We start from the raw sequence: 27,574 nt of genomic DNA, 5'->3' as shown, positions 1-27,574 counted from the left end.
CAGAGATGTGCTGGAGCCAGTTCCCATAGGCTCAGTGGGCTGATTGTTCTCATCTCTTCCCAAGTCCATGTGCAGTGATGTCTCCTTGACAGCTTGAACTCAGTCATGTGGGAAGCGTTTGTACCATAGAAATTGCAAGTGTTACCAATCAAGGCTTTATCTTCTTGGAGAGCCAGTTGTTAAGTTAATCCTTTACCAGCAAACCACTGATTGGTTTTTTCTTTTTTGGCTATAGGTAAGTGGTTCTAAAACTTGAGCTTGCAAGAGAATACCTGTGAGGCTTGTTAAAACATGAACTGCTAGGTCCCACCCCCAGATTTCTGATTGGGTAGGTCTGAGGTGGGGCCACAGGTAGGGCTTGCATTTCTAACAAGCTTCCAGGTGACGCAGGCGCTGTGGAGAACCAATGCTTCCAGAGAACCACAGAATCATAGAATTGGGGATCTAGACAGCCCACAAGCAGAATTTAGCCACACAGTGTTACTAACAATCTTGAATTTTCTGCCAGTACTTGGGAGAGCACATGCAAAACTCTAGATTTCAAGCTTCTCTTGAGAAGTCATTGGATCTGGCAACACTGAGCCTGGGTCCCTGCACTGTGATGGTGGGTGCGAGCTGAAGAGCTCCCTTCCTTCACGGGCTTTTTTTTTTCTAACCTCCCCTGCCTGTTCTCTACAGGCATCCGAGTGGGACCTTGCTAGGTCAAGTCCTCATCTTACAGAGGGGAACTCTCAGGCCCAGAGGGAGGAAAGCTTCTGCTTAGAATTGCACAGTTATTAAGACAGTGGCAGACACATCACTGGAACCCATGACAGAGGCGCCTTGCTTCACACAGGTCATCCCCTCCTCACCCCAAGCAAGGATGTCTCACCCACTGTTATGTGATCCCTATAATTTGGGGCTACGGTTGTCTCTGTATAAGGCATCCAAGAACCAGAAGGAACCCCAGCACCTCCATGATTTCTCTGAGACACCTCCAAACACATCAGCTCCTCATCACCTGCTTCAGCCATTTTTACAGCCAGGTTCCAACCCAGTGATCTTGGGCAGATAACTTCTCCTAAATATCATTTCTTAGAGTCTGAGAATACCTCAGTAGGCAGTTGTGAGAATTCAAGGAGAAAACGCATATAATGGTTTTTAGCCTAATGCTCAACACTTATAAAGCAGTCAATAACAGTAGTAAATGTTATCAGTGAATATGATTATCATCAGGCTATCAGTTCATCTTTAAAAATCCATCCCTATATTGCACCCAATTCACTTTTTCATTTTATATAAGCCATGTCCAGAAAATATTCACACAACATCCAGGAGGTAATGGCCAGGGCTCTGGTGTGTCAAACTGACCATTGCTGTCCACTGTCTAGGGGCCATAGGACCTCCCTCTGGTCTGGAGGCCCACATTCCCACCTCACAGTGAGACCTCAGCCAAGGTCCACCCCTCTCTGGGCCTCAGGGACGGGCTGTGCTTAGCATGTTCCTGCATTCGCTTATTAAATCCAGTAGCATCCCAACAGCCCTATGAGCGGAGACAGTATCATTATCTCCATTTACAATGGGGTGACTGAGGCCGAGAAAGGTTAAGCCGCATGCCCAGCTAGTACGCAGTGGGAGCAGGTCCACAGCAAAGCTCTGCATCATGACCTGAACCACAGTCTTAATTGGCTTGGGCCTATTTGACCTGCTCTGTCTTTGTGGGGTCTCAGATTTCGCGCCTTTGTTCTACACCTAGGCTGCTCTATTTGGAAAGAAGAGGTGGCCTGGAGAGGTGATAAATCTATCCAAGGTAGGGGCTGGGCAGAATTTCTGAATAAATCAGCCAACAAGCATTTACTGAAGCCAACTGAGCACCTGGCCCTGAATGCACACGCCCCAGCTAAGGACTCTGCGCACATTTCTTCCTGAGTTGGAGGGGAGTGTTACGGGGATGGCGGGTAAGCCCAGTGACCCACATGTTACTGCTGGCCCAGACGACACGAAGCGCCATCAGCACAATGTAGGTGATCTCTCCAAGCAGAGCCGGCAAGCCGAAGGTGTAGTGCATGCTGTGGCTCTCGTGAATCCCCAGCACTCGGTTAAAACACACCTGTGGACAAGTGTTAATATAAGCAGATTGGCAGGTGAGACCCACATTCCCTACCCACCCCTTTCACACACCCTTGGCATCTGGGGCCACCAAAGGGGGATGGGCACTAAGGCTCACCTCAAAGAAGCCCTTCTCAGATTGAATGTGCACTCACATCATCGGGGAGTTTGTTGAAATGAACAGTGGGCTTTAGTGGATGTGGAGTGGGGTCTAAGAGCATTTCTAACAAGGTCCCAGGTGATGCCAATGCTGCTGGTCCACGGGCCACACTTTCAGTAGCAAGGGTCCAGTGTAGGCACTATGCACAGTTTCAGCTGATAGTTCCTTGTGATGGGGGCTGCCCTGTGCACTGTGGGATGTTAAGCAGCATCCCTGGTCTCTCCCCACTAGCTGCCAGTAGTAGCCCCCACCCCACTATGTCAACCAAGAATGCCTCCAGACATTGTCAGATGTCCCCTGGGCGGTGACCGAGACCCACTGGTCTAGCCCAAATTTAAGCACCATTCCAAAGACAACACAGCTGGTTAGAAACAAAGCATGAGGCCACACCTCCAGATCCCCATTCAGTAATCCTTCCTCCCCATCACTCAGCCTCCCACACAGCCGTGAGCCAGCAGATGTGGACACAAATGCATATTCTATCAGGCTGGTTCCTTCCTTAGAATCCCCATTAGTCTTCAGAATAAAAATCCAGGTCGGCCGTGGTGGCTCAAGCCTGTAATCCCACCACTTTGGGAGGCCGAAGTGGGCGGATCACCTGAAGTTGGGAGTTCAAGACCAGCATGTCCAACATGGCAAAACCTTGTCTCTACTAAAACACAAAAAATTAGCTGGGCATGGTGGTGGACACCTGTAGTCCCAGCTACTCGGGAGGCTGAGGCAGGAGAATGGCGTGAACCCAGGAGGCGGAGCTTGCAGTGAGCCAAGATCGCACCACTGCACTTCAGCCTGGGCAACAGAGGGAGACACCATCTCAAAAAACAACAACAACAGCAAACACACACACACATACATACACACATGAAAATTAGCCAGGCGTGGTGTTGGGCACCTGTAATCCCAGCTACTCAGGAGGCTGAGGTAGGAGAATCACTTGAACCCAGGAGGTGGAGGCTTCAGTGAGCCAAGATTGTGCCACTTCTGCCTGGGTGACAGAACTAGACTCCATCTCAAAAAAAAAAAAAAAAAAAAAAAAAAGAATAAAAATCCAGACTCCTCAACTAGCCCAGGAAGTGTGCCTGAGCACCTCCCATCTTTCAGGGATCTGGGTCCACCATGCTCCTGGGTGGACCCTATGCCTTTAGAATGTCTGTTTCCTGGTTGGGCCACACACTCTTCTTACCAATAACCTTTAATACACATTGTTCCTTCTGCCTGGAATACATTCCCCATGTCTCTCCCTGGCTAATACTACTTATCTGTCAACACTTGGCTGTCAACTGTTTCCTCTGCTCCGGGAAGCATTTCCGGACCCACCCCGGGCTAGCTTAGATGTGCCCTGCAACTGTTCTCACACTGTATTGTGTTTATCCATTTCCCTCACTAAACTATAGCTTGAAAAGCAGGATGAATGTTAAAACGTATGTGTTGAATGAAGGAATGATGAATGAATGAATATATGGATGAATGAGTGAATCATCTTTGAATAGTCCTGCCAGTGATGAAGTCAAGGAAGCAGGCTCAGGGAATGTGATGGGCACTGAGCCTGACGATAACTTGCTATGTGTTCTTTTTTCTGCCTTTCCTCCTTTCATTTCAGGGTTTCAAAGCCAGAGGAGATAAAAGAAATTTGCTCCCCTTGCAAAGATGAAAATCAGATTTGCCCTGGTTTTGGTCAAATCAAACTATTGATCAGTTTTTCCTTATTTATTTTATTTTATTTTTTAATGGCCTCCAGTTCCATCCACGTTGCTGCAAATGACAGGATTTCATTCTCTTTATGGCTAAATAATATTCCAATGTGTATATAAAACACTTTTTTTTTTTGAGACAGAGTCTTGCTCTGTCGTCCAGGCTGGAGTGCAGTGGCACGATGTCGGCTCACTGCAACCTCTGCCTCCCAGGTTCAAGTGATTCTCACATCTCAGCCTCCCAAGTAGCTAAGATGACAGGTGCCCGCCACCATGCCTGGCTAATTTTTGTACTTTTAGTAGAGATGGGTTTCGCCATGTTGACCAGGCTGGTCTTGAACTCCTGACCTCAGGCGATCTGCCCGTCTCGGCCTCCCAAAGTGCTGGGATTACAGGCGTGAGCCACTGCGCCCGGCCAGTTTTTCCTAATTTCAGGTTGAAATGGACTCCCTGAATAATCACTGTTCATCAAAATCCAGCCTTCAAATATATACTCCTTTTTCCACCATCAAGTCTTCAAACCCATGAAGATTTGTTGTCCCTAAATATTTAGGGACACACATTATAACCTTAGAGAAGCACATTATAACCAATTGGCTATAATGAATTATTCTGGAATGATCAGGATTTGCTGAGTATTGAAGAAAGATCCATCCACTTAGAAGAAGAATTAAACAATCAGAAGTGGACACGACCTGGACGTCCGCCCAGCACCCTCTTCCGGGTGCTGCTCCTCTCACATCATCTACACGGTTCCCCAGCAGCAGCCACGTATGCACGATGTGCCCACTCCCAGCTGAAGACAACATTATCCAAGTTAAACCAAAGAGCCCCTTCTCCAGAGAATTTGGGATTGGGGCCAAGAGATTCCACCAGGCTGCTTTCTTGAAGCAAAAACTATATCCCACCATGTGGGGTGAAAGAGGAGGAAGCAGGTCTATAGAGTAAGAATAAAGCAGATATTCAGGAAAAGCAAAGAAAGAAGTAAAACAGGGGCTTCTGGGCTCCCCACGACACTCCAGTCCCTGTCCTTGAGTTCTGTGACACCCCAGTAGCCTTATAACAAATTCTCCCCAATGCCCAAGCAAGCTCAAATGGGTTCTGTCACCTGCTCCCCAGCATCCTAACAAATGCACCACCGAGCCAGGGTGGATCCCTCACTAGGTGTTGAAGCCAACATGAGAATGCACCAACACCTGCCTAATGCAGCTGTGCACTGCATAGTGGCCCATCAGGTCCCAGCACCCTGCTGGCCTTCAGCCAAAGCAGAGGGGGTTAGTTGTCTAGTCTCTTACCGGCAGGCACTTGGCTCCCCCGAAGGAGATCAGCCCAGCCACAAGACCCAGCACCATGGCAATCCAAGGAGAATGGATCACGTGACATGAGGCACTCACAGCCACGCCTCCTGCCAACGCTGCATTGTGCATATAAGTCTGCAAAGAAATAGCTTTGGGTAAAGAAAGCAAGGTAGAGAGAGAACACCATCTTGCTACAAGTGACCAGCACGCTGGGAACAAGGCAACCCTGTAACATCCTCCCTGCTTTGCTGATCCTGAAACCACCTCTCCCCTGTGTTGGAACTACATGTCCTTCATCAATGGACATGAGGGCCAGCACACTACTGCCTCTTAGGCCCAGGGCACAGTTACCTTGATTGTGCAGCATTTAGGGAATGAGCTGGGAAGTCCAGGTGCTCAGCATCCTGGCACCCATTGCACTTATTAGTGATGTGTCCCTGGGCAGTGGGAAGAATGGGTTTTTGTTTTATATTTTAGAGACAGGGTCTCGCTATGTTGCCTGGGCTGGTCTTGAATTCCTGGCCTCAACCAATCCTCCTGCCTCAGCCTCCCAAAATATTGGGATTACAGGTGTGAGCCACTGCACCTGGCCTAGAAGAATGGGGTTTTGGATGTACCTTCTTCATAAGGTTATTGTAAGGATTAAATGAGTTTCCACATATAAAGCTCTTAGCCCAGTGTCTGGCATAGAACATGAATAAATGCCCAGTAGACACAAATCCTTGTTATTGTTTTTATTATTATTATTGGCTACGTGGTGCCTGTGCCACCCTGTATGACTGGGCCCAGTTCCAATAAGCTGGGCCTTGTTCCTGGGTCATAGCTCTGCTACGTCCTTCACTGCTCCAGAACCGGAGCCTTGCCTTGCTCTCATCTAACACCCTTAGCTCTCACCTAGGATTAACCTCTGGGCTTCCCTGAGCTGACACCCACTCCTGTCTTGCTGGATGTCTTAGACTTGCTGTCACCATGGAACTCATGGCCACTCACTTCCTCTTAGCACTGAATTCTGCTGTGAAGCTGTCATCTGTGGCCACATTCTTTCCACTCCAGCCCCTCCCACCCCAGCCCCACCACTGGTCTGTCCAGACTTCCCTCCAATACCACTGGCTGGACCCCCTGCCCCCATCATCACAAGAATCTGTTTTGTCTCCCCTCTCACCCATCTTTGCCCACAAGACTCACACACACCATTTCCTGTCTGTATTAACAGCAGCAGCTAATGTTTGCCTAGTACTTACTCCCCGTTAAGCACTTTACATGCATCATTTCTTTTTTTTTTTTTTTTTTTTTTTTTTTTTGAGGCGGAGTCTCGCTCTTTTGCCCAGGCTGGAGTGCAGTGGCGCGATCTCGGCTCACTGCAAGCTCCGCCTCCCGGGTTCCCGCCATTCTCCTGCCTCAGCCTCCCGAGTAGCTGGGACTACAGGCGCCGCCACCACGCCCGGCTAATTTTTTTGTATTTTTAGTGGAGACGGGGTTTCATTGTGTTAGCCAGGATGGTCTCGATCTCCTGACCTCGTGATCCACCCGTCTCGGCCTCCCAAAGTGCTGGGATTACAGGCTTGAGCCACCGCGCCCGGCCAACATGCACCATTTCTTAATTCCCCCTTTACAGATGAAGCCATTGAGACTCAAAAGGTTGAAGTGGCTTGACCAGGGCCACATGGTTAGTGTCATATACTTCTCTACTTCTGATTCTGATGGTTCCATTCTTGAAATTTGTTGTGAGGAAGAGAGAGGCTGGCGATTTCTAGTCTAGTCTGTTGCTGCTGACTCTCGCTTACGGTGACTGGCTTTAGCAACTAGCAGAAACGAGGTTCAAACTCAGGTGTGTTTCATGTTAGCATGGATGGATTTAACCACTACCCCCAGAAAGCCTTTGATCACTGGACAGTCTCCTGAGTCCCAGGCCCACTGTGACCACCCAGCGTTCTTCCTAGAGCTCCGCTGTAGAGGCAGACATGGCTCCACCACCTGGCATGCCCTCTCCCAACCCACGCTGGCCCTGGGGTGGGAAGGGGCATAAATACGTTAGTCCTGTTAGACCCAAGTGCTGCCCAAGGGCAGCGCCCTCCTCACCATGTTGATCTTCCCTCGGGGGTGAGCCAAGGATGACACTGAGATGGCTGTAACCGCGCTGACTGCTAGAGCATAGTAGGTGCTGAACACGGCATTCTTCCTTTCGATTGGATTTAGCAGCAGAGCAGAGTTGAAAGTTGGCCAGAACATCCACAAGAAGAGGGTGCCTGGGGGCCAGAGAGGGTGGTTGGTGAGAACCACACTCCTGCTCCAAAGGTCTGAGCCTTGAGGGCTTTTGGATGAGAATCCTAGGGCTGGAGAGTCTCAGCCTTGTCACTTAGAGCTAGATGGGCAAGTCACATCTTCCTTCCAAGCTCTCAAGCTGATACCAGTTAACCATATTTTATAGACAAGGAAACAAAGGCCAAGAGGGTTGAAGTCTGCGTACCCCATGCTTCCTGAACCTGGTCTGTGATGGTCAAATGCTTATTTTTATTTATTTTTAATTGAGATGGAGTCTTGCTCTGTCACCCAGGCTGGAGTGCAGTGGCGCGATCTTGGCTCACTGCAACCTCTGCCGCCTGGATTCAAGAGATTCTCCTGCCTCAGCCTCCCAGGTAGCTGCTATTACAGGCGTGTGCCACCACGCCCAGCAAATTTGTTTGTATTTTTAGTAGAAACGGGGTTTCGCCCTGTTAGACAGGCTGGTCTCAAACTCCTGACCTCAGGCGATTCACCCGCCTTGGCCTCCCAAAGTGCTGGGATTACAGGCTTGAGCCACCGCACCTGGCCCAAATGCTTATTATTACTATTATTTTAATGAATGTGCTGCTTTAATTTGACCCCGTGGCCTGATAGTCCTTTGCCTATTATCAAGCTCACTGCCCGATTTTCTATAAGCCTCTCCCAGCAGTCTAAGTTCATCATTTTCACAGATTTTCAAAGTACAACATTATTACTATTCCCACCCTTGTTCCTTCACCCCTGGGCCCTACTTTCTTCACTTGTCCAATTCCCTCCTTTCAGTTGAGAACAAAGGATTTGGATAAACTTATTTAAACTCACACATAATGAGTGTCTCCTTTCTAGTGGGTATTAATGAAGAGAGGTCCCTAAAAGCAAATGCTTGACTCAAAGGTATGAATTTAGCAAACACTACTCAAAGAAATGAATCATGACGGAAGGGCTTCAGACACCAAGGGGAAGTTGGTAAAGGAGGGAGATTTTTCAGCCAGAGCCTTTTCTGAGCCATTCTGCTCAGCCCAAGTATTAGACCACTCACCCCACCTTGTCCTTACCCAGCATGGCAAACAAACTGGGGCTCGTTGTTGTCTGATATTTATCCTCTGTTCCCTTGGGTAGAGGCTTTGGCAGGCACCAGGCCACAGTCAGCCCAAAATAGGCCGCGAACACGTGGATGTGCATCATGTTCATGCCGTAGTCTATCTGCAATAAAACCCAGCAAGAGCAGTGAGTGTCGGCATCCTCTGCCCACGGGCAGGCCCTGACGGTCCTTGGAGAAAGTTCAGAGCTTCACTTAGGAGGTGTGACTTGAAGCCACGAGACTGGTGTTCAGAGCTTACCCAGCCCAACCCAGCAGGCTTTGCCCAGGCTGGAGTGCAATGGTGCGATCTCGGCTCACTGGAACCACCGGCTCCCAGGTTCACGCGATTCTCCTGCCTCAGCTTCCCTAGTAGCTGGGATTACAGGCATGTGCCACCATGCTGGGCTAATTTTGTATTTTTAGTAGAGATGGGCTTTCACCGTGTTTGCCAGGCTGGTCTTGAACTCCCGACCTCAGGCGATCCACCTGCCTCAGCCTCCCAAAATGTTGAGTTTACAGGTATGAGCCACTGCGCCCAGGCTTTTTTTTTTTTTTTTTTTTTGAGACATAGTCTTGCACCATTGCCCATGCTGGAGTGCAGTGGTGTGGTCACAGCTCACTGCAGCCTCCAACTCCCAGCCTCAAGTGATCCTCCCACCTCAGCCTCCTGAGTAGCTGGGACTACAGGAATGCACAACCATGCCTGGCCAATTTTTAAATTTTGTGTAAAGATGAAATCTCCCTATGTTGCTCAGGCTGGTCTCGAACTCCTGACCTCAAGAGATCCTTCCCTTCCAAACTGCTGGGATTACAGGCAGGAGCCACCACACCCAGCGGCCCAGCCTATCAGTAGCTCTTATATACTTTTGACCAAGGTTCGCTTAGGTGTGCCAAAAACCCACAAAGACATGCACCTCACTGATTCCTACTTCTCAGCAGAATTTTAACTCTGCAGGGAGTGATGAGTGATATAAAATTTGCAACATGAAGTAGCCAGACTTCTTATAATACCAAACTAAAGTCTTTGGTACATTCTAGATATATTCTAATTTTGCATCACGACTATCACACTTTAGTAATGCTTAATAACTTAGTGGGCTACTGGTGAAGGCTGTCAGCTGTGCCTTCTAAAAATACCCAGAATTGGCAGGATTTTTAGCACCATTTCCCACTGACCCCATCTTGGTTTAAGCCACCATCACCACTACCCCAAATTGTTACAATAACCTCCTAACTGGTCTCCTCATTTCCACCCGTCTCCCTGTGGAGTGTTCTCCACACAGCAGGCAGAGTGACCCTGTTAAAATGCAAGTCAGGCTGGGTGTGGTGGCTCACACCTGTAATCCAAGCACTTTGGGAGGCTGAGGTGGGTGGATCACCTGAGGTCAGGAGTTCGAGACCAGTCTGGCCAACATGGCAAAACCCTGTCTCTACTAAAAATACAAAAATTAGCCAGGTGTGGTGACGCTTGCCTGTAATCTCAGCTACCTGGGAGGCTGAGGCAGGAGAGTCACTGGAGCCTGGGAGGCGGAGGCTGTAGTGAGTTGAGATTGCGCCACTGCACTCCAGCTTGGGCGACAGAGCGAGACTCTCTATCAAATAAATAAATAAAATAAAATGCAAGTCAGATCATGTTACTCCTTTTTTTTTTTTTTTTTTTTTTTTTGAGACGGAGTCTTGCTCTGTGCCCCAGGCTGGAGTGCAGTAGCGCGATCTCGGCTCACTGCAAGCTCCGCCCCCCTGGGTTCACGCCATTCTCCTGCCTCAGCCTCCCGAGTAGCTGGGACTACAGGCGCCCGCCACCTCACCCGGCTAATTTTCTTGTATTTTTAGTAGAGACGGGGTTTCACCGTGTTAGCCAGGATGGTCTCGATCTCCTGACCTCGTGATCCGCCCGTCTCAGCCTCCCAAAGTGCTGGGATTACAGGCTTGAGCCACCGCGCCCGGCCTATGTTACTCCTTTGCTCAGAAGCCTCCAGTGGCTCCCATGTCACTCAAAGTCAAGGTCCATGTTCTTGCCATGACCCTACAGGATCCACTCTCACCTGACCTCTCTAACATCACCTCCTATTGCACTCCTCCACTTGCTCTTCTGTCATCCTCAAACCCACTAGTGTGTTTCCACTTTGGGTCATTCAGCTGCCTGAAATGCTGACCCCTAGCCAGGATGTAACAAGGGCAGGGTGAAGGGAGTAGTCCACCTGGGTGCAAGCAATCGGGGTGCCTTTTCTGTAGAGGGTGTCTAACAATTCTAAAGCCAACTAAAAAGTCTGTCTGTTTTCTATTTACTTATTTTTTTTTTGAGACAAAGTCTCGCTCAGTCACCCAGGTTGGGATGCAGTGGCACGATCTCGGCTCACTGCAACCTCCACCCCCTGGGTTCAAGCGATTCTCCTGCTTCAGCCTCCCAAGCAGCTGGGATTACAGGCGCCCACCACCACTCCCGGCTAATTTTTGTATTTTTAGTAGAGACGGGGTTTCACCATGTTCCCCAGGCTAGTCTCTAACTCCTGACCTCAAGTTATCCATCCGCCTTGGCCTCCCAAAGTGCTGGGATTACAGGCATGAGCCACTGCACCTAGCCTACTTTTTTTTTTTTTTTTTTTTTTTATCACCATGTGCTGACAATTCTAAACAGCATGGGTGATAAAACAGCCCTCCCAGCATCCTGCCATTGTTCTGCCGCTGTTCTCAGGTGCCCATGTGGCTTGTGCACTCGCTACCTTCAGGTCTGTACTAAAAAAAATCACCCCCTTGATGAGATGAAGCTGCCCCTGGCCACCCTCTCTCACAGTTATTCTCTCTCCTCAACTTTTCGTGTTTCCTTCCTCCATTTCATTATTCTCTGTGGTACTTACCACTCTCTAACATGCTATATCTTTTGTCCATTTTATTGCTTATTGGCAGTCTTTCCTTCTGGAACAGACGTTCCATGAGAGTTGTATTTTCCACTGCCACAAGAGTGCCTGGCATATATAAATACTAAATAAATATTTGTGAAGTGAACAAATGATGGTAAAAAGCCCTCAGTCATACACAAAGAGGAAAGTCTATGTAATTCCCTGATAAGAACTGAAAAGCAGGCGTTTTTCATCTCTTTGAGCTCCACCGGGAAGGAGTTCAGGAAGAACACTTGGGGATTCTTGGTCTGGTATATTCATTTCTTAAGCTGCCTGCACTGAAATGACTCTGGTCCCTGGCTCTGGTTCCCCTGAGCCCTCCTGCTGAAGAAACCCAGGCTGAATTGAAGTTTTGAGGAAAATAAACACCCAAAATCAGTGCTAAGCCCTCCTCTACACCAGTTAAGTTAGCAAGTCAAAGCTGCAGAGAAGAGAGGAGATGATGTTATATCAATGCAGTCTTTTAAAGCAATCGTTATGAAGACTGCAACAAAGCAGGAAGAGGTTCAGGCTCGCAGCGAGTGTTCCACCTCTGAAATTTACCCCTCTTCTTGACAGCCATGTTTTCACTGTGTGAACCATCTCCCATGCCAGCTGCAGCTGGTCGGACCAGGGTGGAAAAATAACCCAGGAGACTGATCCGATTCTCTCTCCCTGGACTGCAGAATGGAGACTAACTGAGAGAAAAGAGTTGTTTTCTGCAGGATCTGGGACAGAGAAATGCAGGAACAAGTGGAGGTGGGTGGGTGGGTGGAGGGGACACGTTTTTCGCTCAAGAGAAAGCTGGTGTACAGAGACATTAGATGTACAGAGAGAAACAGAGCCAAAAGATGGAGAGCACAGACTACCTGGGATCTCAGCGGCTTCTCATAGCCAGTTCCAGTGCCCTCCTGAGTCTGGCAGCACCTCCTGCCCTTGGAGGTTCTTTTTGTTTGTTTGTTTTTTAAAATTGTCCATACTACACAGACATACCTTTATGGTTCTTATACTGAATTCTCTCCATTCTTCCTAAGAAAGCTCTGGTTACATTTTCTTCCTGGGAATCAGGGAGTTCTCATTAATCCTTACATTAAGCAGAGAGAAAAAGCAGAAAATGGAAGTGTGCAAACCAGAATCCAGGAGCCCATGGTGATATAAACAAATACAGAGATGAGTGGATGAACAGAGAAGTGAAAACTTTTCCTTACAGAAGAATGCCCACTATTGAAGGGAAGATGGAATTAGAAAACCAACATTGGCAATTATTATAGTACTAATTTATTCAGGGAAGAATCAATGAACACTAAAATCAGTGGGTGAAAGTTGGATGATAAACAGGATTCCTATAGGAAATTATCTCCTCACAAGATGTTTATTAATTACAAAGGAGAAAATAGTAACTTTGCAGTGGAAGATCCTGGCAGGTACCATCTTAACCCAATGATCACAGTTAACACACCTAGTAATGGGGCAAATTGACAGTCTGTCTTCTGATATGATATACTAAGAAGGGCGCACACGGCTTCTGTTGAATTCCTACCAAAAATGCATACCCATCATCTAATCATGAGGGATGGCAGACAAACCCACATTCTACAAAATAACTGGCTCAAAACTTCAACATATGTCAAGGTCATGAAAGATAAAGAAAGATGAAGAAACTGTTCCAGATTGATGGAGTTTAATAAGACATGAGAACTAAATGCAAGATGTAACCCTCAACCACAAAATATACATATATATTTTTCTAGAAAGGATATTATTAAGACAATTGGTGAAATTAGAATAAGGTAATCATAATGTATCAATGTCAACTTCTCATTTTTGTTAACTGAACTATGGTTATGTAAGAGAATGTCCCTGTGTTTTAGGAAATTGTATTAGTCTGTTTTTACACGCTATAAAGATACTTCCTGAGACTGGGTAATTTGTAAACAAAAGAGGCTTAATTGACTCACAGTTTGGCATGGCTGGGGAGGCCTTGGGAAACTTATAATCACGGTGGAAGGTGAAGGGGAAGCAAGGCACATCTTACATGGTGGCAGGTGAGAGAGAGAGAGGAAGAGAGAGAAGAAGTGCCACACTTTCAAACCATCAGCTCTCCTGAAAACCCACTCACTATCACAAGAACAGCATGGGGGAACCACCTCTGTGATCCAGTCACCTCCCATGAGGCCTGGCCCTCAACATGTGGGGATTACAATTCGAGATGAGATTTGGTAGGGGATATAGAACCAAACCCCATCAGAAATATACACTGAGGCTGGTTATGGTGGCTCACACCTGTAATCTCAACACTTTGGGAGGCTGAGACAGGCGGATCAACTGAGGCCAGAAGCTCAAGACCAGCCTGGCCAATATGGTGAAACCCCATCTCTACTAAAAACACAAAAATTAACTGAGCATGGTGGCACATGCCTCTAATCCCAGCTACTCGGGAGGCTGAGGCACCAGAATTGCTTGAACCCAGGAAGCGGACATTGCAGTGAGCTGAGATCACACCACTGCACTCCAGCCTGGGTGATGGAGCAAGACTGTGTCTCAAAAAAAAAAAAAAGTAATATACACTGTAGTATTTAGGGGTTAAAGTCACATATACAAATGAAGACAACTAAAAATTAATAAATACAAACTTCCAGGTTGGGCGCAGTGGCTCATACCTCTAATCCCAGCACATTGGGAGGCCAAGGCGGGTGGATCACCTGAGGTCAGGAGTTTGAGACCAGCCTGGCCAACATAGCGAAACCCCGTCTCTGCTAAAAATACAAAAGTGAGCCAGGCGTGGTGGTTTTCGCCTATAATCCGAGCTACTTGGGAAGCTGAGACAGGAGAATCACTTGAACCTGGGAGGCAGAGGTTGCAGTGAGCCGAGATTACACCATTGCACTCCAACCTGGGTGACAAGAGCGAAACTCTGTCTCACAAAAACAAAAACAAAAACAAAAACCTTTCCATATTCCCTCCAAGATCATTGTTCTCTTTTCCACCCCAAACATCCCCAGCTCCCTTGAAGAAGATGCCATCACACTGTCCCTTCCTTGCTGTGGTCTAAGTCTCCTGGCCGCCTCTTGGTCCCTGATGATGTCAGCTCCTGCCCTTTAGCCTTTCTCTCCATCGTTCTTCCCAGAAATTATCTTAGTCCACCCAACTCCTTCCCTCTCGGTTCCTTGACCGCTCGCCTATCTTTCCCTACATTACACTTCTGCCACCCACTGTCAAGCCTTAGACCTTGTCATTACCAGTAACTGTGTTGCCTCCATAGCCTCAGTTTCAGGCATTGTACCTGATAACCACCACCACCTCCTATCTGTCCAGCTCACTTCCTTAAATTGCCTCCCTTCAACAGTTCCAATCAATGGGGCCTGAGAGCAATGGTGATGATGAAAATAACAGCACTGCCACAACACTTACCCCATGCCAGGCACTGTTCTAAACGCTTTAGAACAGTGTTCAAAATTGAACACGTGTTCGCTCACTTGTTCAATCCTCACAACAGCCCTAGGAAGTAGTATTATTCTTATCCCCATTCTATAGATAGGGAAACTGAGGCACAGAGAGGTCAACTAAGGGGCCCATATGGATTCAGCTAGTGTGAGTTGAGCTGAGATTTGTACCCAGGCTGCCTGGCTGGGCTCCCCCATTTTCACTCTCTCTCCTTTCTTAACCAGCTTAGATTTCGTGGGCTACTGTTATGCTTCCTCCTTTGCAAACAGCCCCATCTCTGGTCTCCCTTGGGCTTTGGGCTCACTCTGGGCAGCACCCCAGGCTGGGCAAGTTCAACTCTGCTTCTTCCACACCTGCCTGGAGGAGCTGCACACAGCCCTGGTCACTGACGCACTTTCCACCAATTACAAGCCCTAGGGACCCTGGTGCCAGCCTGCAGTCCCGCTGCACCCCCCCAGTCCTCTCACTCTCTTCTACTCCCACAGATGACCATACCACACTTTCCCTCTCCACAAACCCCATCCCTACTTCCCACCCTCACATGAGGCTGATGACGGTGCCTCTCGTTTCTCTGCGAAAATACAAGTAATTAGTAAGGAATTTTCTCTTCTCCCTGCAGGAGACTGAACCTGTGGCACCCACCACCAAATCTGCCAGTCTATTCACAGTCCCTGCCATTTCTCTCGTTAAGATGAACTATCCCTGCATCAGCCTAAAGGCACAAAATCCTACTCCCGCTTTCCAACTCAAAGGCTTGACTCTTACAATTCATCTCTCTTCTGTTTCATCAGAGTTTTCTTCTCTCTATCAGATTATTGCCCTCCCGCTTCTTCTCCATTTCTCTGTTCCCCTTTATAGCAAAGTCCTTGGCAGGGCTGCTTCTGCATGCTGTCTTCACTTTCTCATCTCCCGCTCTTGAATCAGTCAAGCCAGGCTTTTGCCTTCATCCTCCTTTAAAACCACGCATGCCAAGATCTCCTTGCCAAATCCAATGGCTACTTCTCAGCTTCCATCCTACTTGACCTCTCAGCAGCACTCAACCCACCTGAGGCCCTCTCTTTCCTTGCCTTCCAGGACCTCACCCTCTCCTGGGCTTCCTCCTGCCTCTCCAAGCACAATTCTGTCTCCTTTGCTGGCTCCTCCACATGTCCCCACTCCAAAATGCCGGGTGTTCTAGCACTCAGTTCTTAGACTTCTTCCCATCTCTCTTTATCCTCACTCCTGAGTGATTTCCTTGGGTCTCATGGCTTTAAATACCATCTGTAGGCCGGGCGCGGTGGCTCAAGCCTGTAATCCCAGCACTTTGGGAGGCCAAGGCGGGTGGATCACGAGGTCAGGCAATCGAGACCATCCTGGCTAACACAGTGAAACCCCGTCTCTACTAAAAAACACAAAAAATTAGCTGGGCGATGTGGCGGGCGCCTGTAGTTCCAGTTACTCGGGAGGCTGAGGCAGGAGAATGGCGTAAACCCGGGAGGTGGAGCTTGCAGTGAGCTGAGATCCGGCTACTGCACTCCAGCCTGGGCGACAGAGCGAGACTCCATCTCAAAAAAAAAAAAAAAAAAAAAAAAAAAAAAAAAAAAAACCATCTGTATCGTAACAACTCCCAAATTTGTATCCCTAGCCCTAACCTTTCCACTAAGCTTCAGACCTGTACATTTCCATTCAGTGTCTCCACTGGGATGTTTCATACACATCTCTAGCCCCCAACCTTAACCCTAACGCTACCACATTTGACACTGAACTCCGGGTTTTCCCTCCCAGATCTATCCCACCCCAGTGTTCCCCATCTCAGTAAATGGCACCAGCAGCCGCTGAGTTGTGCCAGATCAGAACCTTGAAGTCATCTTGACCCTCTCCCACCCCATGTGCAGTCTATCAGCAAATCCTGTCAATTCTGCTATTAAAATACAATCAGGATCCAACCACTTCCCACCACTCTCACAGCTATTGTCCTAGTCTGAGTCTGGATGATGGCAATCGCTGCCGCTCTGGTCTCCACCTGCTTCCTCCCTTGCCCCTTCAGTCTTTTCTGAACCCAGAAGCCAGAGTGATTATCTTAAAACATAAGTCGGATCATAGCTCTCCTCTGCCCAGCTCTCCTTTGCTCAACACTCCCTAGTGCTCCCAGTATTTCTCAGAGTAAACTCCAAAGTCCTTTGGGATACTGAGGCACAGTAAAGGGGCTTCAAGTTTTTTTTTTTAATAAACATGCATCATCTTATGTGATTAATTCAATTACTCCCTCAAACCCTATGTGGTAGTACTGCTACCCTCATGTTACAGATGAAGAAACTAAAGCTCTAAGAGGTTAAATTGTCCAGAGTCACACAGGGATTTATGGCAGAGCTGGGATGCAAACCCCAGCCTTTTACTCCAAGTCCAGTGCTCTTTCTTCTAAGCCAGGCTGGAACTCTGGGTTCTTGCTTGGGTTCTGCCACTATCTTGCTATGTGATCTTGGGCAGTCCCCTCCCCTCTCCAGGCATCAGCTTTCTCACCTATGAGATGGGAAAGTCAGCTATGTCCTCACTCAGGGCCAGGGTTACAGCAGAGGACTGTAAGGAAGATGCTGGCTGTACAAACTTGCTGGACCCACTGCTGGTGAGGCTCTGATAATTAATTACTTTTATACAACCATAATTATATCATGAATAGCACAATCCGACAGGATTATACTGTAGTAGTTAAAGGCACTGGTTTGTTGTGCTTAAACATTTGTACAGACCACACTTTTGCAACCTCATTTGGGCATCTATCTATTTATCTATCAATCTTTTCTTTTCGTTTCTTTTTTTCTTTTTGAGATAAAGTCTTGCTCTTGTGCCCCAGGCTGGAGTGCAATGGTGCCATCTCGGTTCATTGCAACCTTCACCTCCCGAGTTCAAACGATTCTCTTGCCTCAGCCTCTTGAGTAGCTGGGATTACAGGCTCCTGCCACCATCCCCAGCTAAATTTTGTATTTTTAGTAGAGATGAGGTTCCACTATGTTGGCCAGGCTGGTTTTGAACTCCTGACCTCAGGTGATCCGCCCTCCTCGGCCTCCCAAAGTACTGGGATTACAGGTGTAAGCCACCGTACCCGGCCTGTCTGTCTATCTATCTATCTATCTATCTATCTATCTATCTATCTATCTATCTATCTATCTATCTATCTGTCTGTCTGTCTGTCTGTCTGTCTGTCTATCTATCTATCTATCCACCTACCTATTTATTTAGAGATGAGGTCTTGCTATGTTGCCCAGGTTGGTCTCCAACTCCTGGGCTCAAGCAATCCTTCCAACTCACACCTCAGTCTCCTGAGTAGCTGGGACTACAGGTGCATGCCACCACAACTGGATAATTTAGAAAAAAAAATATTTTTTAGAGATGAGGATCTTGCTATGATGCCCAGGCTGGTCTCAAACTCCTGGCCTCAAGTGATCTTCCTCCTCAGCCTCCCAAGTAGCTGGGATTACAGGTTGTCTTTAATTTTTAAAACCCCAGAAACCCCACCAAATGGGGCTTTTGGCCCTTTTCTCCCCGGTCCCTCCTCGCAGCACCATGACTCACTTTGAAGATATTATAGATGACTATCCTCATGGTACCAAAGACTGTCAGCTCCACCAGCTCCATCACCACCAACTGCACCAAGTTGACCTTCCCCAGGACAGCATTCATTGAGATCAGCATCGACATAGTGCTCCTGGTGGCCAGCCGAATACTGAGGGAGAGAGGGAGAGCCAGGATGACTGAGAAGGAAGGATGCCTCTCATTCATTCATTCATTTAACAAACACTGTTGGGCACCTACTTTCTGTGGGAATAGAAGACAAGATTTCTACCCACCTGGGCGCTGATGCTGTGGACTGGAGTGACCATCTCTTCCCCCGTCAAGGTGACCTCTGCACCCTGAGCCATGTGGTCTGGCAGATGACGTAACCACTCTGTGCCTCAGTGCCTTCATCTATGAGGCATTGATCTACACATACTCATCTGACTGAGGATGATCGGGGTGACTGCTCCCTCAGGGGACCTGACAACTGGGATTCTGCCCAGTCTTCTTTTCTGCCGCCATCATTCAGATGCTCAACAGAGGGCACTCTTCCCTCGCGGGCCTGTCGCCATCCAGTCACCCCATCCTCATCTGGGGCCACTGTCCCTTCTCTCCCTCTCCGTGGAAGTGGAAAGAAACTGGATTTGGAATCAGGACAAGCCAGGCTTCCAGTCCCAGCCTTGCTACTGGAGTGGCCATTTCATCTCACTGAGCCTATTTCTCCTTCTGCAAATTAAGAATGATGATCAGACGTGTCCCATGTTGGTGTCCTGGGGATGTGAAGGAGTATTCTTCCTATCGGTGTGTCTAGCACCAAGACTGGCACAAAGAACCAACTCCTGAAAAGACGCTAGCCTTACTAACACTATTACGATTCCTTCCTTCCCTCCACCAATGAGCATGCTCAGGAGGAGAAAATGATTTTTGTCTTCAAGGTACTTATGATCCAAAAAAAAAAAAAAAATGTACTTAAGATCCAGACAGGCTACACCATGAGCCTGTCAACTAAGAATATCTGTGATATCATAAGGTTAGTGGGGTTCATTGGAAGGAGAGGATGATGCTGACTGGACTCATCAGGGAGGACTTCCTGTAGGAAGTGGTACTGAGTTGGACATCCAGTCTCCCCTGAGCACCTTGCTCTGAGACTCCCTCCTCCCTCTGGGAGTTAATGATGATGATGCTACAACCACAGCAACAGTGATGATAATGATTTATTATAAGAGCATTTTGTAAAACAGGCTTGTAACAGCATCACCTCTTTTACATTTTAACCCTATAAGGCTGGGTGCAGTGGCACATGCCTGTACTCCCAGCACTTTGGGAGGCCGAGGCAAGCGGATCACTTGAGGCCAGGTGTTCAAGACTGGCCTGGCCAACATGGTGAAACCCTGTCTCAACTAAAAATACAAAAATTACCCGGGCGTGGTGGCGCATGCTTGCAATCCCAGCCACTCTCGAGGCTAAGGCACGAGAGTCACTTGAACCCGGGAGGCAGAGGTTGCAGTGAGCCGGGATCTCACCACTGCACTCTAGCCTGGGTGACAGAGTGAGACTCCATCTCAAAAATAATAATAAATTTTTTAAAAAATTAACCCTCTGTGCGAGTCTCTGTAAAATCGTGCTAGCTTACCATTCGGTATCCCCATTTTACAGAGGGTCATGCAGAGGATTATAATGGATTTTTTGGAAATAGTCACACCAGCTGATCACAAATGTGAGGTTCAAACCCAGCTGGCCTAGATCCAAAGCCTGTGCTCTGAAGTCTGGACTTAGCTTCCTCAGTGTTTGCTGCAGACTATGCCCGCTTAAGCCTCCAGGACTTTAGGGGAAGATCAGCAAAGGGCAAAGGGCATGGGGAAGGAGTCTTACAGGGACCAGGAATTTAGAATAAGGGGTTACTCAATGTTCCATGGTGCCTGGACAAGTTATTCCTTTTAAGTGGGTGTTCATTTCATTGACAAAGGCTTAACTCAGGAGCATGTGTGCCGGCGGCAGTATTTCATTCCTCAAGGGCCAGTTTGTGCTGGGGAGGTGCTAAGATAGTGACATGCAGTGGTTAGGAGCGCGCTCTCAGGTCTAGGCTGCCTGGGCTGGAATCTTGACTCAGCCACTTTCTGGCTGTGTGATCCTGGGCAACTTATTTAATCACTCTGTGCCTTGGTGCCTCCATTTATAAGGTGGACCCAATGCCTCTGGAGCCACGGTAAGGGCAAAGTGAGTTGATATATGTCAAGTGCAATAAAGGAGTTGGTTATTGCTATTATCTTCTAGGGAGAGTCCTAGAGATTTCAAAATACAACATTAAAAAATCACACTTTTAAGGCCAGGAATGGTGGCTCAAACCTGTAATCTTAGCACTTTGGGAGGCTGAGGTGGGAGGATTGTTTAAGGCCTGGAGTTTGAGACCAGCCTGGGCAACACAGTGAGACTTCATCTCTATTAAAAAAAAAAAAAAAAAAAAGCTAGGTGTGGTGGTGTATGCCTGTGGTTTCAACTACTCAGGAGGCTGTAATTCCAGTACTTTTGGGAGCCGAGGTGGGCAGATCATTTGAGCCCAGGAGTTTGAGACCAGCCTGAGCAACACAGTGAGATCCTGTCTCGGCAGAAGACAGAAAAATCAGCTAGGCATGGTGGTGTGCACCCGTAATCCCAGCTACTTGGGAGGCTGAAGCAGGAGGATCACCTGAATCCAGTGAGGTTGAGGCTGAGTGAGCCATGATCGTGCCACTTCACTCCAGCCTGACAACAGAGTGAGACCCTGTCTCAAAAACAGTTTTAGGCCGGGCACGGTGGCTCACGCCTGTAATCCCAGTACTTTGGGAGGCCTAGGCAGGTGGATCACCTGAGGTCAGAAGTTCGAGACCAACCTGACCCAACTGGTGAAACCCCGTCTCTACTAAAAATACAAAAATTAGCCGGGCATGGTAGCGGGCACCTGTAAAAAAATGTAACTCAGGAGGCTGAGGTGGGAGGATTACTTGAGCCCAGGAGGCAGAGGCTGCAGTGAGCTATGATTGTATCACTGCACTCCAGACTGGGCAACAGAGCAAGACCCTGTTTGTAAATAAATAAATAAATAAAATTTTAAAACATCCCACTTTTAGGGTTCTGTTTATTTTCATTTTTGCTCCAATAGCTATTTGCTAAGTTATTAGTATGTGAGGAAAACAAAGAACAACGTTGAATAAGATAGGCCCCTCCCCTGAAGGGACTCAAAACAGAACCAAATCAGTCCCAAGTTAAGTGGCACAAGCTGGAGTGTTGCCAAGGGAGAGTACCCTGTGCCCAGGGGCAGGCCTGGGCACCAGCCATCAGCACAGCCCTGATGGGAACCAGTCAGGAAGCCAGTTTCAGCAGGGGTCACCCCTAGGGGGATCCAAGCAGTCAGGGGTGGGGCAGGAGAGTTGACTCAGGCTGCCAGTGACTTCTCTCCCTTCTCGTCTTCCTGGATTGAGTCAAGAACAAATAGGTCCCTGTGGACACCAGACAAAAGGAGCAGTCGTAGACGCCTCCTGCCCCATTCTGCTGTGGTGCAGAAGGTTGAAGGCTGGTGTGACCTTAAGCTAAGGCAGCAACACCAAACCAGGGCCACCACCGTTTGAATTCCCCCAGGGTGCCCTTGTCACTTCCCAGGTGAATGCAGTGTGTGCATGAGCGTGTGTGTGTGTGTGTGTGTGTGTGTGTGTGTGTGTATTGAATCCCCGTGGGAATTAACTCTAAAACTGTGGTTTTTTGTTTGTTTATTTGTTTTTTTGAGATGGAGACTCACTCTGTCGCCCAGGCTAGAGTGCAAAGGTACAATCTCGGCTCACTATAGCCTCTGCCTCTTGGGTTCAAGTGATTTTCCTGCCTCAGCCTCCCAAGTAACTGGGATTACAGGCGCCTGCCACCATGACCAGCTAATTTTTGTATTTTTAGTAGAGATAGGATTTCGCCATGTTGTTCAGGTTGGTCTCGAACTCCTGACCTCAGGTGATCCACCTGCCTAGGCCTCCCGAAGTACTGGGATTACAGACATGAACCACCGCGCGTGGCCTAACACCGTTTTTGAGACAGGGTCTCACTCTGTTGTCCAGGCTGGAGTGAAGTGGCACGATCATGGCTCACTCAGCCTTAACCTCACTGGATTCAGGTGATCCTCCTGCCTCAGCCTCCCAAGTAGCTGGGACTATGGGTGCTCACCACCACACCTAGCTAATGTTTCTATTTTCTGCCGAGACAGGATCTCACTGTGTTGCTCAGGTTGGTCTCACACTTCTGGGCTCAAGTGATCTGCCCACCTCGGCTCCCAAAAGTACTGGGATTACAGGTGTGAACCATCACGCCCAGCCTCTAAACCTTTTTAGAAAGAAAAATATGTAGAGTTTTCTCCCCCAGGGCCAATCGGGAGCTGGCTAGACTGTGTTTCATGTTCTGACCACCCTGGAGTATATGGAAAAGGTTATAATAAAAAGGTGGAGCCATCTCCACCACTTAGCTGTGTGGCCCGAGACAAGTGCCTTGCCCTCTCTGAGCTTCCACTTCCTTATTTGTATACCAGGTTAGATCCCTACCTGGAAGAGTTAAACAAAATTATTATTTGTGGAGTGCTCAGCACAGTTCCTGGCTCATAGAGAAATGTTTAACAGCAGTGCCCAGAGGTTTAGCAGGGTCTTAGAGGGGGAGGCTGGAATGGCCTTGAGAGGCCTTGAGAGGTCCCCAACATGCCTAGGATGACATTTACCATCATCTTGTCAGCACAGAGATTCAGAGTTGAACAAAACAAAACAATGTTTCAGGAAAAAATTTAGCCTAGTTCCTCCCATTAAGTGCCAATGCCCTTTTAAAACGTGTATAGTTTGATGTGTAACCATCACCTGGGTGAACACAGAGAACGTTTTCTGCACCCCATGAGGTTATTTTGTGTTCCTTCCTAATCAATATCCACCTCCTGCCCAGGTAACCACTATTCTGACTTCTAGCACCATTAAGCATTAGTTTTGATGGTTCTTAGCATTTCACATAAATGCATCTAAACGAAGCACAGGTAATTTAATGAAAATAAAGGCATGGCTATTTCTTGTCTAGCAGCATTAGAGGGCTGAAAGTCATTTCTTTTCAAAAGAATGTCTCTCAGGCCAGATGCGGTGGCTCACGCCTGCAATCCCAGCACTTTGGGAGGCCGATGCGGGCGGGTCACCTGAGGTCAGGAGTTTGAGACTAGCCTGACCAACATGGAGAAACCCTATCTCTACTAAAAATACAAAATCAGCCAGGCGTGGTGGCACATGCCTGTAATCCCAGTTACTCGGGAGGCTGAGGCAGGAGAATCACTTGAACCCAGAAGGCTGAGGTTGTGGTGTGCTGAAATGGTGCCATTGCACTCCAGCCTGGGTGACAAGAGTGAAACTCAGTCTCAAAATAAAAAAGAGAATGTCTCTCTAGGTGTGGCATGTCTATTTCTCGCTGTCTAATGTGTTTCCTTCTTACTTTTTCCATAAACTTATATTGATTATGTAACTTTACAAAATCATAAACAACAATAACAGAAAAGAAAGGATGCAGGAGGAACGTAGGCCTGGACTCCTTGTGATACACAGAGTAGGGCTGCCCAGCAAAATACAGGATGCCCGGTTAAATTTGAATTTTAGATAAACAATGAATAATCTTTTAGCATGAGGATGTCCTGAATATCGCACAGCATTGGTGCTAGACAGAGAGGGGGCAATATCCCAGATCTTCTGGAACCTGTCCTTTTGGGCTCCATTCCCTCTATGACCCAGAAGTGATCCAGCCACCATACCAATACCTGAACAGTTTGATGACCACCTTCCCAGGAGAGAACTGGCTCAGGAAGCCGTCCAGCAGGATTGCCCACTGCACACCAAGGGCCAGCAGGAAGAGGTTGAAGGCCACACTGCTCCAGCTGTTTCTCCGCAAATTCGAGGTGAAGAAGCCCAAGCCAAGGACCGCCATCACGGTCAGATCTTGGCAGACTGCTCAGTGGGGAGATGGCGAGAAGGAGGAGGGGGAAGCAGACGAGATTTAGGGTGGTGTGAAATTAGAGTCTTATAAAATGGCAGCTGGAAGGGACATGTGAGATAATTTACAAGTATTTGGTCAAGTTACTTTGCCTCTTTAAGCCTCAATGTTCTCATCTGAATAATGGGGATAACACACACATGCCGTGTGGGGTTAAGGTAAGGATTAGAGGAGCTAAAGCTAATTAAGCACTTAGGGCAGGGCCTAGCCCATAATGAGTGCTCAGCAAATGTGGCAATTACTGTATTATTAAACCTAATCATAAGAACAAGTGTAAAGCACACGTGCTTGACACACATGGACACTCAGTAAAGGTCATTGCTGCTGTTATTGCAGATCAGGGCCAACCCCCTGGCCGCGCACATGAGAAAATAAGGCCACAGAAGCCAAGTGACTTGGCCCAGGATACACAGAAAAGAGAGGGCAGAGATAGGCGCAGGGCTGTTGTTGTTGGGAACCACATAATCTCCACAGCAAACCTCCCTCCCTTTGCCACCTGTGAGGGACCTGGTGCGCCAGCTGGCAGAAAACATCAGGGCCACCTGGGTAGCCCTCACCTTTCCCAGTCTCAGAGCCTGAGCAGAGGCTGCTGTGGCAGGTGAGTGGAAGAGATGCACCTGAGGGCAGGGAGGGGCCCAGCAAAGCGAAGAGGGTGAGTACTTTGGTTTAATTCCAGTTTTGAAAAAGGGTTAGCAGCTTGAGCTCCAGAACGAGACAAACTTGGGTTCAAATCAGGTCTCTGGCACCCTCTGTGTGGTCTTGATCTTGTTACTTAACATCTCTGAACTTTATAACAGCCTACATTTCTTAAGTGTTTACCATGTGCCTACACTGTTTTAATCACTTTACATAGACTATCTTGTCTCATTCTCACAACCACACACTGACGTGGGCACTATTACTGTCACCATTTTACAGATATGAAAACCAAGGCACAGAGGAGTTACGTAACTTGCCCCGGTGGGTAGAGCTAAGATTGTTGTTTTAATTTTGAGATGGAGTTTCACTCTTGTCACCTAGGCTGGAGTACATTGGCAAGATCTTGGCTCACTGCAACCACCGCCTCCTGGGTTCAAGTGATTCTCCTGCCTCAGCCTCCCAAGTAGCTGGGATTACAGGTGCCTGCCACCATGCCCAGCTAATTTTTGTATTTTTAATAGAGAAGGGGTTTCACTATGTTGGCCAGGCTGGTCTGGAACTCCTGACCTCAAGTGATCCGCCCGCCTCAGTTTCCCAAAGCGATGGGATTACAGGCATGAGCCACAGAGCCAGCCTATAGCCAAGATTTAAACCAAGATAGTCTGCTGGAGCCTGTGCCTTGGACTACCATGCCATCTGCCCTCCCTCTGCTTATTCTCGTCTGTTAAATAGGGAAAATGATCATACCTCCTCCATTAGGTTGCCAGAATCAAATGGTATATGTAATGCACATAATTGCTCCAAATTGTAAATGCTATTTCATCAATAATCACCAACTGTTTTCACACATGAATAAATGACTGGAGAGAGAGAGATCTTGAAGAATTTTTTTTTCCATCATGAATATTGTCTTTAAGTTTGGGAGATGTTTTACTTTTTTAGTTTTAGTGTTTAAATTTTCTGCAACCTGCATGTAGACAATTTTTGTTTTTGTTTGTTTGTTTGTTTTTTGAGACAGAGTCTCTCTGTTGCCCCGGTTGGAGTGCAGTGGTGCAATCTCGGCTCACTGCAACCTCCGCCTTCTGGGTTCAAGTGATTCTTATGCTTCAGCCTCCTGTGTTTCAGCGGGAACCACAGGCACACCCCACCATGCCTGGCTAATTTTTGTATTTTTAGTAGAGACAGGGTTTCACTATATTGGCCAAGCTCGTCTCAAACTCCTGACCTCATGTAATCCACCAGCCTCTGTCTCCCAAAGTGCTGGGATTACAGGCCTGAGCCACCGTGCCCAGCCTAGACAATGTTTTTTAAAAAGGTGGAAGGGGAAACATAGGCTTTAAGTTCACATAGCTCTGTTCGATCCCAGCTCTATCATTTCCTATTAGATTAAACCTCACTAAATTGCCACCTGTTGACTGTTTTGAACATATAAAAATATCAATTTAGGAGGCCGACGTGGGTAGATCACGAGGTCAGCAGTTCGAGACCAGCCTGGCCAACACGGTGAAACCCCGTCTCTACTAAAATTACAAAAAAATTAGCTGGGTGTGGCAGCAGGCACCTGTAATCCCAGCTACTCAGGAGGCTGAGGCAGGAGAATCGCTTGAACCCAGGAGGCGGAGGTTGTGATGAGCCAAGATCACGCCATTGCACTCCAGCCTGGATGACAGTGCGATGAGACTTCGTCTCAAAATAAATAAATTTTAAAAATATATGAATTTACATGTTTCAACTTCATAGCCCTGTGGTCTTGTAAGTTGCTTACTTTCCTTATGAGCTAAATAAGGGTAATTAGATCCACCTCAAAGGGTGCTGGGAAATCCGAAGAAAATAACATTTTGTTCAAGTGCTTAGTACAGTACGTGGCACATGGAGAACGCTCAGTAAATAGTGGCTATTCACCAACACCATCAGGACAATCACAGCAGTAGGAACTCACCTGCCACTGGTCTCCAGCCCTGGCTTTGATAAGAATGAGAAGCTCTCATTAATGGAACTCTCCAAAGTCTCAGAAAAAGTCTTTGATTTATAAAGTACATTTAAATTCACTTCCATTGAAAAATACACACACCTAGGGTCTGCCAGAGAGGACAAGGTGGACACTGACATTTCCAAATCAACTTGACACCACCAGGATACAGGAGGCCCCCAAGGACCTCCATGGGACCTGGGGATTTGGGGCGTGGGTGAGAAGTGGGCATCAGGGAGGATTCAACTCTTTGCACCTCTTCTGACAGCAGGGAGGGAGGTGCAGGGAATGTTTCTGTCTCCTGCTTGCGTCCTTAGGAATGGAAGTGTGTGGCCAGGGGACATTTTATACAGGGGTTCCTCTTGGGATTACTCAAATTCCCTCAGGAGCCAAGCAGGAAATCTGTGTATGAAGGTGCAATGCACATGTGGGAGCGGTGAGGCTCGTGTTCAGTTGGAGACTGCACGCCCCACTTAAGGTATGCAAATTCAACCTTTTATTAAACACG

The 27,574-nt window shown here is 47.8% G+C and overlaps 1 protein-coding gene across 10 annotated transcripts in view; it reads right to left on the bottom strand.

The window, feature by feature from the left end:
• LOC102136135 (RH-like protein) overlaps positions 1 to 27,574 on the bottom strand; it is a 66,336-nt gene that overhangs the window by 20,980 nt on the left and 17,782 nt on the right. For 5 of the 10 annotated variants that reach the window (XM_005544405.5, XM_005544399.5, XM_005544398.5 and 2 more), the window contains exons 2-7: positions 24,226 to 24,412; positions 18,453 to 18,603; positions 8,555 to 8,702; positions 7,317 to 7,483; positions 5,235 to 5,372; positions 1,956 to 2,089 (exon numbers count right to left, since the gene is read on the bottom strand). In XM_005544405.5, the coding sequence (XP_005544462.3) occupies positions 1,956 to 2,089; positions 5,235 to 5,372; positions 7,317 to 7,483; positions 8,555 to 8,702; positions 18,453 to 18,603; positions 24,226 to 24,412 (925 nt within the window). Of the gene's footprint in view, positions 1 to 871; positions 1,042 to 1,955; positions 2,090 to 5,234; positions 5,373 to 7,316; positions 7,484 to 8,554; positions 8,703 to 18,452; positions 18,604 to 24,225; positions 24,413 to 27,574 lie in introns of all 10 variants that reach the window. The other 5 variants (XM_005544397.5, XM_005544401.5, XM_015440633.4 and 2 more) reach the window with 5 other exon arrangements.

The sequence above is a fragment of the Macaca fascicularis genome, chromosome 1 (genome assembly GCF_037993035.2).
Source record: "Macaca fascicularis isolate 582-1 chromosome 1, T2T-MFA8v1.1".
Classification (NCBI taxonomy): domain Eukaryota; kingdom Metazoa; phylum Chordata; class Mammalia; order Primates; family Cercopithecidae; genus Macaca; species Macaca fascicularis.
Note: the sequence above shows the minus strand (reverse complement) of the source record. Positions and strands in the feature narration are given on the sequence as shown.